At 44.4% G+C, this 18,935-nt stretch overlaps 9 protein-coding genes across 9 annotated transcripts; 6 read left to right on the top strand and 3 right to left on the bottom strand.

Moving 5' to 3' along the window:
* Window positions 1–391: 391 nt before the first annotated feature.
* On the top strand, window positions 392–3,175 carry PUMCH_004008 (uncharacterized protein; the record flags this gene model as incomplete). The annotated part of the gene is made up of 1 exon (XM_063022960.1): window positions 392–3,175. The coding sequence occupies one exon, from the start codon at window positions 392–394 to the stop codon at window positions 3,173–3,175; it is 2,784 nt and encodes a 927-aa protein (XP_062879030.1).
* A 474-nt stretch (window positions 3,176–3,649) lies between these two features.
* PUMCH_004007 (uncharacterized protein) lies at window positions 3,650–5,419 on the top strand (the record flags this gene model as incomplete). Its single annotated transcript, XM_063022959.1, has 1 exon — window positions 3,650–5,419. One exon carries the CDS (start codon window positions 3,650–3,652, stop codon window positions 5,417–5,419), a length of 1,770 nt encoding a protein of 589 aa, XP_062879029.1.
* Window positions 5,420–5,919: 500 nt separating this feature from the next.
* PUMCH_004006 (uncharacterized protein) lies at window positions 5,920–6,525 on the top strand (the record flags this gene model as incomplete). The annotated part of the gene is made up of 1 exon (XM_063022958.1): window positions 5,920–6,525. The coding sequence occupies one exon, from the start codon at window positions 5,920–5,922 to the stop codon at window positions 6,523–6,525; it is 606 nt and encodes a 201-aa protein (XP_062879028.1).
* A 1,785-nt stretch (window positions 6,526–8,310) lies between these two features.
* PUMCH_004005 (uncharacterized protein) lies at window positions 8,311–9,072 on the bottom strand (the record flags this gene model as incomplete). The annotated part of the gene is made up of 1 exon (XM_063022957.1): window positions 8,311–9,072. The coding sequence occupies one exon, from the start codon at window positions 9,070–9,072 to the stop codon at window positions 8,311–8,313; it is 762 nt and encodes a 253-aa protein (XP_062879027.1).
* Window positions 9,073–10,484: 1,412 nt separating this feature from the next.
* PUMCH_004004 (uncharacterized protein) lies at window positions 10,485–11,387 on the bottom strand (the record flags this gene model as incomplete). The annotated part of the gene is made up of 1 exon (XM_063022956.1): window positions 10,485–11,387. The coding sequence occupies one exon, from the start codon at window positions 11,385–11,387 to the stop codon at window positions 10,485–10,487; it is 903 nt and encodes a 300-aa protein (XP_062879026.1).
* A 528-nt stretch (window positions 11,388–11,915) lies between these two features.
* On the top strand, window positions 11,916–12,845 carry PUMCH_004003 (uncharacterized protein; the record flags this gene model as incomplete). Its single annotated transcript, XM_063022955.1, has 1 exon — window positions 11,916–12,845. One exon carries the CDS (start codon window positions 11,916–11,918, stop codon window positions 12,843–12,845), a length of 930 nt encoding a protein of 309 aa, XP_062879025.1.
* Window positions 12,846–13,783: 938 nt separating this feature from the next.
* PUMCH_004002 (uncharacterized protein) lies at window positions 13,784–14,989 on the top strand (the record flags this gene model as incomplete). The annotated part of the gene is made up of 1 exon (XM_063022954.1): window positions 13,784–14,989. One exon carries the CDS (start codon window positions 13,784–13,786, stop codon window positions 14,987–14,989), a length of 1,206 nt encoding a protein of 401 aa, XP_062879024.1.
* Window positions 14,990–15,413: 424 nt separating this feature from the next.
* PUMCH_004001 (uncharacterized protein) lies at window positions 15,414–17,441 on the top strand (the record flags this gene model as incomplete). The annotated part of the gene is made up of 1 exon (XM_063022953.1): window positions 15,414–17,441. One exon carries the CDS (start codon window positions 15,414–15,416, stop codon window positions 17,439–17,441), a length of 2,028 nt encoding a protein of 675 aa, XP_062879023.1.
* Window positions 17,442–17,583: 142 nt separating this feature from the next.
* Window positions 17,584–18,774, bottom strand: PUMCH_004000 (uncharacterized protein; the record flags this gene model as incomplete). Its single annotated transcript, XM_063022952.1, has 1 exon — window positions 17,584–18,774. One exon carries the CDS (start codon window positions 18,772–18,774, stop codon window positions 17,584–17,586), a length of 1,191 nt encoding a protein of 396 aa, XP_062879022.1.
* Window positions 18,775–18,935: the final 161 nt, after the last annotated feature.

The raw sequence follows: 18,935 nt of genomic DNA, 5'->3' as shown, positions 1-18,935 counted from the left end.
GAACAACAAAAAGCAATTATTTCATACTCGCCTTATTTAACTTTTTGCCAGTCAAAAATTATTGACGGTTTGCGCTTTTTGGCATCTATCAAACGCCCTGTATCCAGCCCTATAGACAACACTACTTCCTTATCTTAATTCGTAAAAGCTCCCTGAACAAGCGGGTTAGGTATATCACAGGAAGACCAATTGAACCAGTGACGTCAAGAGACCGAAGCATTTTCAAAGATCTGATTTTGTGCCAGTGGAACTGCTTCTTTTAGGCCGCTATTCCCCACATTATCACCAACCACAAAGCAACATTCTGCAATAGCCAACAAAACAGCCCAAGGTTGTACCTTCACAAACAGATTGACAAACCAAGTCTTGCTTTTGTGCGCCTCTATTAAGAATGGAGCCCTGGCTGTCATCACATTTGAGTAGAGCTCTCAATCGAGATTCACCCGAATCATCGACCTTTCACTCGAAAACGAGCCTTGCGCAATTGCCATCTCTTCCGTCACTTGACGACCTCAATCACAAATCAAAGCTCCTGAAGCTGGGAATTCCAGATGAACATTTGGAGGACGATGTCGGCTCTATTCTTTCAGACCTGAAGGCAACCAAAAATGTAGATCACTCTTTTGGCTCGGCCCATGGCGAGTCGTACGTCGAGTTTGACCTCAGTCATATGAACCAGCTGGAGGATGTCATTAAAACCGTGCACATTTCGTCTCCTCTGAAGCAAACACTAAAGGAGCCTGAGTCAGCAGTCACTGAGGTTGACCCCGTGAACCCCCTTCTTAATAGATCTCCTAGTAAACGTCGACATAACTCCGCTGCTAGCGCAGATTTTTTCTCTCCCGACGAGACAGGTTGGAAGACAATGGAGAAAGTGACAAAGGAAAACTACTACGACGAACTTGGCAATCTAGAATTCGAACGTGACAATGGATTTGACACTTTCAATGACAGAGTCAGAGGATACACGAAGATTGACACAGAGGATCAACTTAATAAGTACGCCGAACTTGACAAAAAGACCAATTTCCTCTTTGAAAGTCATAACAAGAAGGACTCTACGAAAGGTGAAAAGGATAAAATGGATGAGGAAGCAAGCAGTGATGAAGAATTTGACAAGATCGACGAGGCGTTGGACTCAGACGAAACCTTAGCTGGAACTAAGGGCATGTTGAAGGATTCCCAAACGTTTGCGTATGTGGGCATTGTCAAGCTCTTGACAGTGGAAATGGCAACTGATTTGGCTCTTCTAAACCAACGTACAAACACTGCAGTTGCTAAAAAGCTCGGAGCTAGCCAGAAAAATTTCGCAAATTGGACAATGTACATCATGTCTAAGATCATTGATCATCTCCAAATTAGCAAGGAAGAAGGTGTCATGATTGAGCAGCTCAGTAGACATGGCTTGCAAGTCGATGATCTTGTGAAAAGCTTGCTCCTGACTGACATTCGCAACGCTGCTTTGGAGAAGGCCATTCCTGGTTTTGATCTACGCTGGGTCCTCATTTGTGATTTATTCTTGCTTCTCGTGAGTGACGGCTACTATGATAGTAGATCTAGATCCTTATTGTTCAAATTTGCTGATCAGCTCAATATTTCTTCTCTCGAGGTCAGACAATTCGAGCGAAGACTCATTGAATGCTTGGAAATGGATACCAGTAGCAAGACGATAGAGAACAAGGATGAAAAACTTAGAGATCGTCTGTTTATCGAAAAGCACATCCAAAAAAACAGGAAGCGCCGCTTGGCATACGTGGGTCTCGCAACCTTAGGTGGATCATTGGCCATAGGTCTCTCTGCGGGCCTATTAGCGCCAGTGATTGGTGCGGGTTTGGCTGCTGGTCTTACAACTGTTGGTATCACAGGAACTGGTGGTTTTCTTGCTGGTGTTGGAGGAAGTGTCGCTATTACTACTGGTGGTGTTGCAATTGGTGCAAAGGTTGGAAACAAGGCAGGTGCTAGAAGACTGGGAAATGTGGAAACTTTCGAAATGAAACCACTTCATAACAATAAGCGTTCCAACTTGATTGTCACCGTCTCCGGTTGGATGAATGGTGAGATGGATGATGTCAGACTTCCGTTCTCCACTGTCGACCCTGTCATGGGAGATATGTTTTCTCTACTTTGGGAGCCCGAGATGTTGAAGTCTATGGGTCAAACAATTGGCATTCTTGCCTCTGAAGCCCTCAGTACTTCTATCCAACAAATCTTGGGTGCTACCTTATTGACGGCCTTGATGTCGGCTATTCAGCTTCCGATGGCACTTTCAAAGCTTTCTTATTTGCTTGATAATCCCTGGAATGTTTCTCTAGACCGTGCATGGAAAGCTGGAAAGATTCTAGCCGACACACTAATCTCTGGCAATTTGGGAGTGAGACCAGTCACGCTTGTGGGATTTTCTTTGGGATCCAGGCTCATCTACTCTTGCCTTATTGAATTGGCAGCCCGTGGTGGCTTCGGCTTGATAGAAAATGTCATTTTATTGGGTAATCCGATGAGTGTTAAGTACGAACAGATTACTCTTGCCAGATCGGTTGTTAGCGGTCGATTCGTGAATGGTTACATCCGCAACGACTGGATCTTGGGATATTTGTTCCGTGCTACTGGCGGAGGGCTTCAAAGTGTTGCTGGTATTTCACCCATTGAGAATATTCCTGGTGTTGAAAATTTTGATTGCACGGAGTTTGTAGATGGACACATGTCGTACAGAAAAGCCATTCCCTCTATTTTGAAGGCTTTGGACTGGGAAGTGCTCAGTGAAGAGTTCTCGGAAATTGAAGAGCCAGATATCGAACAGAGAGAGAGGCAAAGAAGGTTACTCAGTGAGTTCGAAGAGGCTAGAGCTAAAATGGAGCAAGAAAGAGAACAGGAGATGGTGAAAGAAAAGTCATGGAAGAGTTGGTTCAGACCAAAGCAAAAGAATTGGTGGGATGTTATTGATGAAAAACCAAAGGAAACCGACGATGAACGCAGAGGCGCAGCACCAGCTGCAGAATTCGAAGAGTACAATGTTCAGACTACAGGAACTCAGCGCACTCATGAAGAAACAAAGCCTGATAGTGTATTTGATGTTGGTGCATTGATGCAAGAAGTAAAGGACATCGAGAAGCTTGGGGCTGAGATTTCGCATGAGCCACCCGCGGAAGCCAAAAAAGGTGATTCCGAGCACTCGTGATTTTTTTTTTCAGCTCCAACGATACTACGTAAACCCGAGATTTATGGAGTTACTTCCGTCTATACATCAATCTTAGAAATACGATACGCATACTCTCAATTCAACGGCTTCGATGTCTGAAATTTTAATTTATGACTCCTAATAGGAAGCCTGCTAAAATAAACGGAATTTTGCGGTTCAAATAATATAGGATAAAGCGCTGCCTTTTTGGTTCTGACATGCATTCTTGAGTACAAGATAGTATACATCTACTAAACTAAGCAAGTACTTTCAAGTTCTTGAATCCAAGCGAATAAGAAAATCTTTGGAAGAATCTCTATTCCAATCTAATCATTAATATAATTCCCCTTCCCTGTTATCTCCCTAATCTATTTTGCACAGCGTGCCCTGTTTTACGCACCCCCAACCTCACCAGCGTAACCCCAATCACTAACTCCATAATTTTTTCCAATCCCACTTCCTTCTCCAACAACAATGCCTACCATCCCAGTCGACAAGGCAGACCTCTACCAGCTCTTGGGTAGAGAGTACACCACGCAGGAATTTGACGAGTTGTGTTTTGACTTCGGAATCGAGCTCGACGAAGACACAACCGATGAATGTGTAGGCGACGAAAGACCCCAGTTGAAAATCGAGATCCCCGCCAACAGATATGATATGTTGTGTATTGAGGGTATTGCCCAGGCGCTCAACGAATTCTTGGGCCGCTCTGCCAGTCCAAACTTCACTTTGAACCCTCAAGTTCCTCTGGTCAAGATGACTATTGACAAGTCCACTGAGCAGATCAGACCATACGCTGCTGCTGCTATTTTGCGCGGAGTAGAGTTCGACGACAGAAAGTACGCCTCGTTCATTGCTTTGCAAGATAAGTTGCACACAAACTTGTGCCGTAACAGAACGTTGGTGGCCATCGGTACTCATGACTACGACACATTGACCCCTCCATTCACATACGAGGCTTTGCCACCACAAGACATCAAATTCATTCCTTTGAACCAGACACAGTTGATGGACGGTGCAGAGCTCATGGACTTCTACGATAAGGACAAGAACTTGGGTAAGTATTTGCACATCATCCGTGACTCGCCTGTGTACCCTGTGATCTTTGATGCCCGTAGAACTGTCTGTTCGTTGCCTCCTATTATTAATTCCAACCACTCTAAGATCACCTTGAACACTAAGAACATTTTCATCGAGGTTACTGGAACTGACAAGACCAAGACAGACCTTGTGATCAACCAGATGGTGGCCATGTTCTCTGCCTACTCCAAGACTAAGTTCGAGGTCGAGCCTGTCCAGATTGTTTCCAAGCACAATGGTCAAGACAGAGTTAGCCCTAATATCGCACCAAAGAAGTTCGAGGCCGAGATTGACTACATCAACTCCTGTTTGGGCTTGAACTACTCCGGTGAGGAAATCGCCAAGTTGTTGACCAGAATGTCTTTGAAGGCCACTCCTAGAGATGCCAAGATCTTGGACGTGGAGGTTCCTATTACCAGATCTGACATCTTGCATCAATGTGACATCATGGAAGATGCTGCTATTGGTTACGGTTTCAACAATTTGAAGAAGACCAAGGCTCAAAGTGACTCTCTTGTTGCTGCTCCTTTGCCAATTAACAAGGTTGGTGACATTCTCCGTATCGCCTCTGCCCAGGCCGGCTACTTGGAGGTATTGCCTTTGACTTTGTGCTCTCACGACGAGAACTTCAAATTCTTAAGACAAAAGGATGATGGCACTCAGGCCGTCAGCTTGGCCAACCCAAAGACCATCGAGTACCAAGTTGTGAGAACTACTTTGGTGCCTGGTATCCTCAAAACCATCAAGGAGAACAGAAAGCACTCTTTGCCAATCAAGGTTTTCGAGTGTGGTGACATTGTTTTGAAGAACCTTGATTTGGAGAGAAGAGCATTCAACAGAAGAAACTGGTGTGCTATCTACGCTGGTAAGACCTCTGGTTTTGAGTTCGTTCAAGGTTTGTTGGGTAAAATCATGCAGACCATGAGAACTCCATGGCTCGAAGATCCTAAGAACATGAACAAGAGGGGATACTGGATAGAAGAGGACAAGGACAATGCCACCTTCTTCCCAGGAAGAGGAGCCAAGGTATTCTTCAGAGCTTCTGAGGATGCCGAGGTGCAGCACATTGGTGCCATTGGAGTTTTGCATCCCGAGGTTATGAGCAGCTTTGAGATCCCATATGCTGCCTCTTCTGTTGAGATTAATGCTGAGGTTTTCTTGTAATCCGGCGCTGTATAGAAATAGATATATTAATGGGTAATGGCGAGAGCTCTGCGTGAACGCTTCTCTAATCTCTATTAAATATGAACTTCCTTCGAGTTCCTACGAAGAAGAATCTCCGGTTAGTTTTTCTCTCCAACAGTGACATTTCTGACGCAAGCTGGAAGCACAAAAATTCAGTTCAAGCAAAAAAAAGCAGAGCAATTCTCAAATACAATAATGGCTCTTCAGTTTCGGCTATTTTCTATTTTTTTTATTTTACACTGATCGATCAAAAGAGTGTTCCTGCAGCCAACGCCTACAATACATACGTTCTACACATTATCTACCGCCTACTACTCACTACTACTTATTCCAACCAAGGATCAAATTCCCCGCCCAGGCCCTTACCTCCTAGAAACTTCGGATACATAAAGAGCCCTAGATCCCCTAAATCTAATCTCACACTTATTTCCTATTCGTCCCCACTTTCCCCTTAGTTTAACCCTCCATTGCCTCCCAAAATGAGTGCCCCCTCCAGATCATACGATATGATCATGAAATTGCTTCTTGTAGGAGATTCCGGTGTCGGAAAGTCGTGTTTGTTGTTGCGTTTTGTTGAGGATAAGTTCAACCCATCGTTTATCACCACCATCGGCATTGACTTCAAAATTAGAACTATTGAAAGCAACGGAAAGAAAATCAAGTTGCAGGTGTGGGACACTGCCGGTCAAGAGCGTTTCAGAACCATCACCACTGCATACTACCGTGGAGCCATGGGCATTGTTTTGATTTACGATGTCACTGACGCACGTACTTTTGAGAACGTCGAGACATGGCACAAGACCGTTACCGAACACGCCAACGAAGACGCGCAAATTTTCTTGGTCGGTAACAAGAGCGACGACGAGGAGAACAGACAGGTTACATACGAGCAGGGTACGCAAATGGCTGCTAAGTTGGGCGTTCCTTTCTTGGAGGCTTCTGCCAAGACCAACGCCAATGTTGACCTGATTTTCTACGAGTTGGCCTCGGTGATCCAGGAAAACCATGTGGAGACAGAGCCTAAGCTGGCCGGCGGCATTGACGTGTCGCAGTCTGGCAATTCGTTGAAGAGTTCTTGCTGTTAATTCTGCCTCGTGACCACTGCCAATGAAGTGCTTCGCAAGGCCTCAAATTGCCTTGAGGCACTTTGTTGACGCGCCGTTCAAATTCTTTCTAGTAACCATGTGTCTCTGTTTGCTGATGAGACGCCCATTGTCTACCAATACATTTCTTAATTCGAGGTTGTAGTGTTGTTGTATGAGTGAGCTGAAATTGAATACGCAGAATGAGAGTAGCAACAATCATAAAGAGTCGTTGACATTTTTTTTAAAGGTTGGTAAACACTTAGTTCTGTCTAGAATAGCACTTTTTTGTATTGATTAAGTAGAATCGTTTCTACGGCTGATCGTTTAAACCTTTAAGTAATCTAGAGACGAGTATTTTGAAGTAGTGACAGAGATGATAAATAGATGCTAATATTCATTCTTTTCTCGATTGTCTATAAAGATTTTGTTGGAGTTTAATTGCTTCGGGAACGACAAAAAATGAAAGTCTGTGTAAATGGTGACTACACAATTACGAGATCATTCTATGAAGCGCACGAAACGAAGCTCTTCGAACACATTCGAGAAAATGGTCGCCGCTCGGAAAGTCAAAGTTTATGGCAATCAATGCAATTTTAATCCTTGTTATTCCACTTTTTAGCTTTTGATTATGGAGTGCTTGATGTGATTTTAGATACGGTACTAATTGATTTGGAGTCTTCACACTAATGGTAGAGACCTTGTGCTAGTAGACAATCTTTTTTAGCCGTCTATCTCATACACTAGTAGTTACAAGAGATGTTGTACTATCATCGGTCCAGTAGTGGCTCAAGTTGTTGCACTAGTTGTGGTGCTAGTAGCACCGATAGTATTGTAATTCCAGTTATTTCGACAGTCAGGAGTATTCTTCAAATGGCCTTAGAATACTAGCACGTCTACCACTCCTACCGCTCACCACAGTCACTTCCACATCTCAAATACTCCCTACACACCCCCTCAATGATGAATATATTTCCTATACAACCTATATCTTCTTGCCAAAGTAAACCCACTGGTCATCCAATGGTTGCTCCTCCAACTCCTCCCACACACGGAGACTTCCCAACTCCTTGGCCAAATGCAACTCCTCATCTGCCTGAACAACAATCTCCTCAATCAAACCACCACCGATTTGAGCCTCGATCTTCTCGGTGATCTCATTTTCTTGCACGATCTTCAATCTGTTCTTCGTCATCTGCTCCACGGATTGTCTGTAAACAGACTCCTTTGGGAAGTCTTTTTGTAAAACCTTGAGGGTGTTTTCATAGAGCGAGATGAGGGCAGGACGGGGGTTTGGGTGTTGGTAGAGCCCGGTAAGACCGGTAGGATAACCCGAAGCGGCTCTGACGAGGACCTGCTCAGCCTGTCTGAGAACGGTGGAGAACTTCATTGAGGATATAGATGTTTAAGTAATGATAGGAATATGGTTGGTTGAGGGGGTGGGTGCAGGAGCGGGTTTGGAAAAGCGAGGGATTGGGGAAAAGTGAATGGAAAACAGGCTTTGATTATTTTTAATGTGATTTATTTTTGATTTTGCTGTTTGTCTTTGTATTTTACTGTTTGTGTTTTGCTTGAATGTCCTTGTCCTTGGGCTCTGTAGGTTTTTTTCATTGTCGTTGGGTTATGGCTACTGCTGCTATTAATGATAGTCGGTAGTGCTGCTCTCACGTCTGGTAGATTTGGTTTGTAAAGCAAACAACGAGTGCTTTTCGTTCCATCTCCCCCTTCTCTACACATTCCATTTTTGTCGTTGTACTCATTACTATGTAGAACTGGACCGAACACTGATTAGAAATCTCCTCCAAAATCGCCGCCGCCAAAATCTCCTCCATTATCGAAACCATTATCGTATCCATTATCGTACCCATTATCGTATCCTTGCTCGTAAGCGTTCATCTGTGAGTCGTGCATGGCATCGGCAATCAAGACTCCTCCTAGCAAACCGGCACCAGCACCCATGGCCATACCGGCACCTCCACCAAATCGGCTCTTTTTAGGCTGTTGCTGCATGTACTGCTGTTGAGGTGGGTATCCGCCATATCCCTGTGGAGGGTAAGCTCCCTGTGGTTGGCCGTATCCTCCATATCCTTGAGGACCACCATAGCCTCCTGGGCCTCCTGGGCCGCCGTATCCACCGCCATATCCTCCGCCGTAGCCTCCGCCGTAGCCTCCAGCAGAAGGATAGCCACCTTGTGGCTGAAATCCTTGTTGTGGTTGTTGTTGGTACCCACCATAGCCTCCGTAATCGGGCCCGGTGCGTTGTGCGCCAGCGGCTGCACTGCCACTACCAGAACCAGCAGCTGGCCCTCCAACATTGCTGCTGCTGCCGTTGGTGTTGTTTACACTATTGCTACTACCCTGAGGTTCATATGGAGGAGGTGCTACTGCCGCTCTTGGCTCCTCCCAAGTGGTACCTTCAGGAGCTTCCCATTGGGATTTTTTCGAATCCAAATTGACATAGAACCATGTCAGGTATTTGTCGTCGAATTGGGCAACCCACCCGGTAGGAACCTTGGGTGGATTCTTTGGATCGTTGTGAGAATTGGCCATTCAAACGGAAATTCAGCAATCAAAAGTCACTACGAGTGGTGTAGCTTTCGAGGTGTTATCGGACTATTTATCAATGCAATTGCAGTGCCAAGTCGCTTCTTTCTATTTCTGGGCGCAGAAGTCAATTGGAGAAAAAAAGCCTGTTGATATCTGAAACGGCGGGATTGTGGATAGGAGATCCACTTTAAATATGAGCGGAGGCGGTTTTCCTGCAGGAGCCGGTGATTAGTTGTGGATGGCATTTTTCCTCGCTGGTGACGGGGCAATGCTGCGATAAGGCATGTGGAGGAATGTTCGTGTCGATTCTGTGGAAGATGGAGGAAAGTGGAGGTGCCGATTTCAGAATTTTTTTTTTGTTCTTCAATCTATTGGGAAGGCACGGGTCTCTCTCCAGATTCTGTTTCGTTTCAAGTTTGAGTCGCTAAATTTAAGGTTTAGGGAATGTTGCAGATGCGAGAAGGTTCCCCTGATTGATGTCAAGACGATTTGACAGGTAGTTTTTGGAGGACCGAGCCTGGGAGAGATGTATGGGTTTTCTTTTTGATTCTGTGGAGTTTTTGGATTTTTGATTGATTATTGTTTTTTTGGCGGTCATTCGGAGTAATCGAATGGTAGAGTTTGGATTGAGTTATTTGATTCTGAAGCACAGTGCTACACATTCAAGTAGTTAAAAAGGTAAAAATATGGTAGAGAGCCGTTCTTATTTGAGACTCATTTGTCCCTCTTTTTGTATTTGGCGTTTTGAGCGTGTTCAGCGGTTCTCTCTTGTGGGTAAACTGGACTGACAATAGAGCATTGAGGTGTGTCTTAGACTTATTGATAATTATTTAGGTTTGATCAAATTGGTGATAGTATTGTATGTTTTAATTCGGGATGACAAATAGCCCTCTTTTGTCATGTTGCACTCACTAACAGCTGAGAATCTACCACAATTCAACAGTTCACGCTCAGATCACCAATTTATATTTCATATATACAATAAGCATCCTCTTACAGTGTATTTGATTGTATAGGGACCGGAATTAATGCTTCCTCCGGTTTGCCACGATCTTCGACCATGACCTACCCATCCATTCAATATCGGTACCCCTGAAAGAATCGTCATATAATCTAATTGGTATTATATGTACCGACTAAAGCATCAATCCACCAAAACTGCCGTGAGAACAGCACTCACGGCTATGATATTGGCCTGAGTATCACAGCTTTATCTCTTCTCAGTTTCATATCATTCTGAATTTAACAAGCTTCTCATGCACACAAAGGCATACAATCCAAATAAATCCCAAAATTCCAAAAAAAAGCCAGTTTTTCTTTAGTTCTTACATCCGTCCATGAGTTCTGGGCCTCAAGCCGACGTCTACAACAGATTCATATGATCTCCCACTAATCATTTAGCTATAAATTTAAATCTAATTGTACTGATCGTACTCCTCATTCCAGTACTTTCTCAAAGTTGTGTGCTTGTTTCCCAAGTCATTGATTTGCTGGACCTCCTCGGCAGTCAACTCAAAGTCAAAGAGGTTGTTCAACTGAACGATTCTCTCCTCATTAGAAGAAGTAGTGACTGGAAGAACGCCCCTCTGGAGAACCCATCTCAACAAAACTTGACCTGGAGTCTTGGAGTTCTTCTCAGCCAATTTGTCAAGGTAATCGTTCAATTCTCCACGCTCCTCCAAAAGAATTGGAGCCAATGGGCAGTAGGCCGAAACCAAAATGTCATTATCCTGGCAGAACTTAACAATACCAGGAGTTTGGTTCTGCAAGTAGGCATTGAACTCAATCTGGTTGACAACAGGCTTGATGCGGGCACTCTCCAAAACAGTCTTAATGTCCTCGACGGAAAAGTTAGACAAACCAATGGACTTGGCCAAACCCTCGTCTACAATTTGCTCCATGAATTTCCAGGCATCCTTCAATTCATAGCCATTGTTCTCCTTAGTGAAGAATGGGTGGTGGAGCAAGTACAAGTCAACCTGGTCCATCTTCAAGTCCTTTAATTGGCTTCTCAAAGAAACCAAAGGATTTTCATATGGAAGCTTGTTGGTGCCAAAATTTCCCATGTACTTGTTTGTGTGGAAAATCTTGGATTTGTCCACAGTAGAAAGTGCAGCACCAACTTCACGATCGGTACCGTAGATCATGGCACCATCGACGTGAGTGAATCCGTTGTTGACAGCAAATTTCAAAGATTGGATCAAAGGCTCGCTAATTTCAGGGTTGCCGAATTTGAACCATTTGGTTCCGGCTCCATAGGCGACTGCTGGAATAGTAGTACCGTTGGCGAGTTTGAAGACGTTTCCTTGAAGAGACATGATAGTATTTGTTTTTGCTTGGTTGTTTGTTTGTTTGATGGTGAAAGAAAAATTGAACGATAATCCGACCTCGTTATATAGTAATTTTACATCTCGAATATTACAAATGTTCTTGCTTACTCGACTGTGGAGTTGACGTGCATGCAGCCGTTTCCGATATGGCCGATATGGCCGAGCATGGTATTAATCAGACCCGAACCAATCTCGGAGATGCTGCTCGGACAAAAAAAATGTGTCAAGTAAGCATCTTAAGTAAGCATGTCAAAATGCAAGTTTTTATCGGTTTTCGGTTGGATGCAGAATACGATGAGTATTTCTGATTCAGATGCAAGTATGAATCATTGGTTCTTGTTTGACTCAAAGTTGTGAATCGTTTCTGCTAGTTCTGCTTTCCCTTCATTTAATTTTTTTCTTGTAAATTTTTGTTCGATTTACTTGTGCTCACATTTGTTCCATCATGGCGGGCGCTACATTTAGTTACTTGTGCATTTAGACCATATACAAGTACTTCTTCTGAGAAAACAAATTATGGCCACGACAAATTTGACAATTTTTCGGCGCGTAGTTGGGACAATTCTTCTTCTATGCGTCGCTTTTTATTTCCATTTCGGGGGGTCTAGTCAGAGCGACACCTCTAGTCCTTTCGAAAGGCTAGTTTCCTGTTCCCGCGTCGGAAATCCAAATGAATGTCTTACGAAAAGTATGGATCTCTTGTTGCAACAACAAAAACGAGAGTTGACTACTGTGGCTTATGAAGCGACCCGGTTTTGTCTCCTTCTGCTCCAGCAGCAGGGATTTAGCGATCGCAACTTGATATTCAGTGTCCAGAATTGTTTGGGAATTGCACAAATAATTGATACTAGTCAGCTTAGATTCACCCAAAACACGCAAAATCGGATGTTCTTGATATATCACTCGATTTCACTTGTTCTTATGGGCGTTCTCTCTTACTTTATGAGCAAATTAGGCGCCATGAACAAGGTGTTCGATTTCAGCCATGAGAAGAACTCTATATCATTACCTAAATCGAGTCTTGACAATAGAGTCATCCTGGAAGGTCTTATCACTACAGATCAACAGTCAATGCTGTCCCACCTTTCTGACACGGAGACGGGAGCAGAACGATGGGTGACTACGAAGCCCAATGCTGCTGTGGATTTTACAATGGAAATTGAAGAGGATTTAGAACTGGGATTCGGAAGCGGTGAGCAGACAAAGCTCAATTCAGCAAATGTTTGGCATGAATATCAGGATTTCTCAAGCGATGCAATCAAAGCCGAAAAAAAGATACCAGATGCAGAAGTCTCTGAAGAAAGATCAATAATGACCTTCTCCGAAAAAACCCCATTACCCTCACAGAGATCCTTCAATATCTGTACTGAACAAGGAAGGGCGGAGATGCGAGAATTTCTTGCGATAAAAATGGCCTCCAAATTAATGGCTTCCAAATGTTCGTGATCCCTTCATAGAATTCTTAGTATATGTTGTTTTCTAGTTGAAAGTGTGACGTGGTAGTGTTGTTGTGCTATAACTCCTGGATCAAACAATCCAAGACCCAAATGAGCATTTTCATACTCTATAGCTTTCCATACTCTCATTCTTTATAGTCTCAATTTTTTAATACTTGTATTCTTTTACTGTTCTCAATTATTCCATAATACCGGTCCTCTCATGCTCTCACCCATTTCGCCAATAGACCAGCATGAATTCCTAAACGAGGAGTTCCGCTTTTCTCTTCCCAAAATTGAAACCCGTTGTATTTCATTAGGACTACCCAAAAAAACAAGAAGGGTCATGACCGATTCGGTGTATCCAAACCATTTTCGAGCTGCATAGTGGGATCGAAAGAAGCCAGACCAATGTCAACCCCTCTACTGTGTCAAGTGTCACAAGCCCAATTAGTGTGCATGTGGAGTACCGCATTTGCAGCCATGGGGATCTGACTGAGAGGAATAGAGCACGATAAAAACGACTAAACTTGAGCCAAAAAAGCCGGGAAAATTCAAAATTCGCACTAGAACAGTATATTTTGGCGCTAAAGAGATTAAATATACTGCATTTTCCAGCTATTTAAACACTTCTCGCGACCCACCTCCCCCATCCTCCTCCAAACTGCACTTCGCATGCGTGATAGTGTCCATCCATCACATGCACAAAGGCTATTTTATATTAAGTGTCTACCCTACATACCACTTTTTTTTCTTCTACCACCATCCCAGAAGACACCTCCAACGGTAGAAAAAGAACTGAGGAAGCAGCGAGAATTAACTCGATAGTGTCTTTTTTGTAATCACCGTTGTTTTTTTTCCACTTCAGTTCATTCTATCACCATTTTCCCTCATCTCCCATCTGAAACTACAGTAGTCCCAACAATCCACGAAAGACCATCTTATGCAATGACCTACTCCAAGCAAATGAAGAGGAAGTTGCTGGAGGCCGCGCTGCCACATCCTCCAAGCTATGAAGATGCAGTTTCGCCCTTAGCATCACTGTCGGTAACATCTCCAACGAACCCACAAGACATTGATCTCTTTTCGGCAGCAGAGGCACTCACAAGGCTCAACACGCTGAATGGCCTGGTTGCTCTGACACCCCATATGCTTTCTCGTAGTCCCTCGGTGCTGTCGCCAACCGATGTCAACCAACAGGTGCATCCTATTGTGCTGCTGGTCAACGCCATGACGAGACTTCCCATAGTCACCAATGCGGTCAAGTACTACGAAACGTCGAAGCGTAATTATGCAACATTCAATTATGCTGCTGCATTTGTCGAGAAGGCGGCCATTCCTGTGTTCAGTAAGATCGAGGTCAACCTCAACAACATTCATCAGGCTAGACAAGAGAAGGCCAAGAAGAAGCGTCGTCTAGACGCAAGCAATCCCAAGGATAAGAATGAAACAAAAAAGAGACTTAAGTTTTGCTTGCACGTCCTCAAACTTGCAAACGAGAATATTAGTTCTAAAGTGTCCGAGCTTCAACTACGAATTACTGAGTCTCAACAGGAGAAGGAATTAGAGAAGGAGAAGGCTCAAAACAATGCAAACGAGAAGAATGGCGACCGTTCCAAGACCCCGGAGGTCCTGGCTGCAACTCCATTGAAATCTACTGATGTGAAATCGGAATCTGCTTCTGAGAAGTTTGAGGACAACGAGTTGACCAGGGTTTCCAGCACTGTGCCAGAGGAGACTAACACAGAGATCGTCAAGACCGTCAAAAAGATCATCCATATCATTTCTAATTTCCGTCCAAGCTCACTTAACGGAAGCGAGGAGGGCGTGGAGTCTGCTCCAGGCGCTAGAGACGATGATGTCAAATTGAAAACTACAATCCGGAGCATCATTTTGAATTTACCCAACCAAATCCAGAAGGCAAATAGTGGGCCTCTGCCCTGTCAAGACCGTGTCATGGAGTTTGCCCGCGAGTCTTTAGACATGATCAGTCTGTTGACAAATGTATTCAACGAACAATTGCAGAAAGCTGAAAACTGGGTCGATGGACCTGAGACCGTGGCTGCCGACTCAAACGAAAAGGAAGCCAATGCCAGCGAGTTCTCCGATGCAATGGAAGTCATTTCCGAGAAGCCTGCTGAGAAACCAATATGATTCATTTTTGCAATACATTATACTAATCTGTCATTTCCATCCACGCACGTAGAATCGTTACATTCCACTTAATTGAAGCGCGTCAGGAAGGCACGTCTCAACCCCTGTGGTTCACCAAAATCGATAACGAATCACATCATTATTTCTTCAAATGGGAATTTCCCGTTACAGGCACACTTCAGTCATTTCTACATAGAGTAATTCCTCGATTCTGTACTGCAGGTAAACCTTCGCTCCTTCCTAATACGGTATAGTAATTGCAGCCAACAATCTGCAATATCAGCAAAACTACCATAGTAGGTAACTTCCCGACAGAAGTAACTATGACTGTTTCCGGTAACACTCATGAGTTATTGGCTTTAACTTATATATTGACAGCTTTTCCTTATCCAACAACTCTTCAACTATTTACTTTTATACCAAAATGGATAAATGGACTAATGCAGAAATCGTTAAAATCAGAAGTTCGTGGACTGATGTTGTTGCCGCCAACTACTACAAAGACTGCGATTTTGTCGATACCATATTTTCTGAATTAATGGTTGAGAATGTCGAGGCCAGAACACTGTTGGAAGACCCACAAGTGTTTCGTGAACAAAAAGAGCTCTTTGCTATGATTTTGAAGAACACCATGTTATATCTTCACAAAAAGGCATTGCTCGATGAGTGTATGAGTGAATTCATCTCAGAAAACCCTTCAGTGGTTGTATACGGTGTGACCTATCTAGAACCCTTGGGAACCGTACTCATAAAGGCATTGCGTCGCAGTTTGGGAAGCGATCGGTTTCATACTGACTTGGAAGGTTTGTGGGTCAAACTCTTCATATATATTGCGAACAGCATCTTACTCAACGACGACGCCTGTTCTGAAAGCGAAGAAGAGAAATCAATTACTGAACCAGTGGCGCCATTGAGACTGCCCTCGGTGTACAACACCCCTACTAAAAATGACTTTGTCGGTCCCGATATGAGCAGGCTCACTATCGATCTTGACAAAAACGAAAAGTATAGGGGCTTCCGCAGAAACTCGCTGGCGCTGGAAGGCCCAACTTTGAGCTTGGTGATTCCTCCAGCCATGTCACCAGCAAAGTCCTCTTATCGGGAATACGAGGTAGAGCCTCACTTGACTCCAAGATCCAGCAGACGTAACACCGAGCATATGATGGAGAAGCTCGGGCTTCTGTCTGAGAATTTGTCTGGCTCAAAGGCAAGCCGCCAAGCGGCACCATTTGATCCTCGCCGCAAGCCAAGCCACAGAAGATCATTATCGGATGCTACTCTGTCAATCTCCACTCCTGATGGACCATACTCCCAAAGATCTTCCATCAGCACTGTAGATGACATAAGTCTAGAGGATGAAATTAATTTCAGCTCTCCCGAGGAGCCCAGGGCTAGCGTTTTTGACTCCAAGAGCTTCGGTATAGCTGCATTGGCTCCAATTGCTGAATCCGAACCAGATCGCTATGGAGACGCTACTTCAACCGCTTCTTCCCGTTATGGAATTGACGATTCAGCATTAGAAGCTTCATCGGGCACATCTTCGTTATCTTTGCACAACCTGGACTACAAGTCGTCTATCTCGTCGGGTTCCGGACACTCCGACCATGTGAACAACTTTAAGTCTAGTGGTGCTGCCGTGGCTAGCCCTCAGCCTAGATCCTATGGATTTCCATTCCTCGCCAAGGAGTATGATAGCCCATATGCAAACAAAGCATATCTGTCTTCCGTGCCTCACTTTGGTGGTTCTGATCAAGGTAAGCGTGCTTCAGTTGGTTTTATGAAGAGCAGTTACGTTTTGAAGAAGGGCATGAGCAGCGATGTGAGTGACGCTGCCTCCATTGCTTACAGCAGCAGACTGGTATCGAAGCCTCACAGCTATGCTCGTAGTGTCTTTTCGTTGCCGCCAGATAACAGTCCGCCAACCCGGGAGAACCCTTACAAATTTGCGCCTCCTCCAAAGATACCCTCGTTCGACCATAAGCCTACTTCTAAGGCGCCAAAGGTTGAACTTATTAAAAAAGAGACGAGCAAGCCCTTGGCCAATGATCGTACACTGGTAGCTTCTATGACAACGGAAACCAAGTCCACGAGAAAGAGCTTCCTCAAGAAACTTCACTCAATATTTGGTTCCTCATCCGCTCAGAAGAAAACCATCTCTGCACCAATTCCAGTTACTTCAGGTAACGCCAATGCTTCAATGGCTTCTGCAGGCTATTCCTCCAGAATCTCCTCATCTGAAATTAGATCAAAGTCGACTGTTTTGGCCCGCTCCGAAATGTTTGACATGTCCGATGTTCAATCGTATCAAAGCAACGCCAAGACATCACACTCAATTTTCAGAGGCAACACCAAGCCATTGGCCGCTGGTATGGATAAGGATAAGCGCAACAAATACTTCGTCAAAAAGGTTCCTTACAAGACCATCTACATCAAGGACCTTATTCATACATAACTAATATGCCCATTGTATTATAAATATTTACAAGTTACGACTCATGAGATCCCGATGTAGAAATGATAATAAATATAAATCTGTCACTATTTTGCATATAAATTGTAAACGGAAGAGAGGAAGTGTGTATGTATGTGTGTGTCTATTGACAAGAAGTTGCATTGGCACCGAAAACAGCACCATCCTCCTTGGCCAGGAACTCCGGTTGGATGGTGACACTGTTAATTCTATATTTGTGGAGGATCAGTCTAACCTTAGCCACGGTGTCGATGAACGCAGACTTATCAATCTGAGATTTGGTAGAAGGATTAATTGGTTCTTCCTCGTTCAATTCAAGATGCAAGGAAGCAACCATGAAGTCCTCATCCAAGTTCCACACATGAAAGTCATGTACGGACTTGATGGCGGGGATTTGAACAATCTCCCAGACAATTTTGTTTGAGTCCAAGTACTGTGGAGTGGCCTGCAACAAGATCTTACAGGATTTACGGCACAAGGGCAAAGCAGAAGAGAAAATAATCATGGTGATCACGAGCGACACCACAGGGTCACTGTAGAATCTCCAGGAGTAGTCAGTCTTCCAAATGAACAAAGCAGTGATGATGACACCGACGTTACCCAAAGCATCACCCAAAACGTGCAAGAACACACCCTCCATGTTCATGGACTTTGTCTTCTTCTTTTGTGCGTGGGAGTTCTCGCCGGAGTGAGTGTTGTGTTCGGTAGGCAAAAGGTGGCTGTTCTCATCAATGCGACCAACCACGTTGTTAGGCATGTACTGCGAAATGCTGTTGCTGGAACCGTTGTTCTCGGTATACAACTCTCCGCCAATTTGAGCCTCCTCATCCTCTTGTGGCTCGTCGCCACCGTGAGAGTGGCTGTGGCCGTGGCCATGGGAGTGACCACCTCCACCTCCGCCGTGCGAGTGGCCATGTTCATGGAACAAAACAAGCCCAATGGCATTACTGGCCAATCCGGCGATTCCTACAATCAAGATAAGTTTAGGGTTCGACACCTCGGGCGCACTAAAGAACCGTTGCACGGCCTCGATCACAATCGTGAAGCAAAGCGCCAAAAGAAACACCGCATTGATCAACGCACCCAAAATCTCCGCCCGCTGCCAGCCATAGGTGTACTTGCCGTCGGCAGGTTTCAGAGTTTTGACCTTGACAGCCCAAAGAGCAATGAAGAGCGAAATGATATCGTTCAACATATGGAACGAATCGGCCACCAACGCCAACGAGCCGACCGTATATCCCACGATGGCTTCCAAAAGGAAGAAGATGGTGTCGAGCACCAAAAGAGAGATGATTCTGATTTCCTTTCCTTTCATTTTGGTGGAAGGTGGGGAAGAGGCAGAAGTATGGAGAAGATAGGCTGAAATGATGGAGGTGCAAAGTGGTTACTGTGCATGCAGGAACACTCCGGGAAGAGATGAGTGATGAGTTGTGAATTGCGGTGAAATATGGGAAGTAGACAATTATGGAGGGGATT

The sequence above is a fragment of the Australozyma saopauloensis genome, chromosome 5 (genome assembly GCF_035610405.1).
Source record: "Australozyma saopauloensis chromosome 5, complete sequence".
Lineage (NCBI taxonomy): Eukaryota > Fungi > Ascomycota > Pichiomycetes > Serinales > Metschnikowiaceae > Australozyma > Australozyma saopauloensis.
The sequence above is the reverse complement of the archived record's forward strand: the minus strand, read 5'-3'. Positions and strand labels throughout refer to the sequence as shown.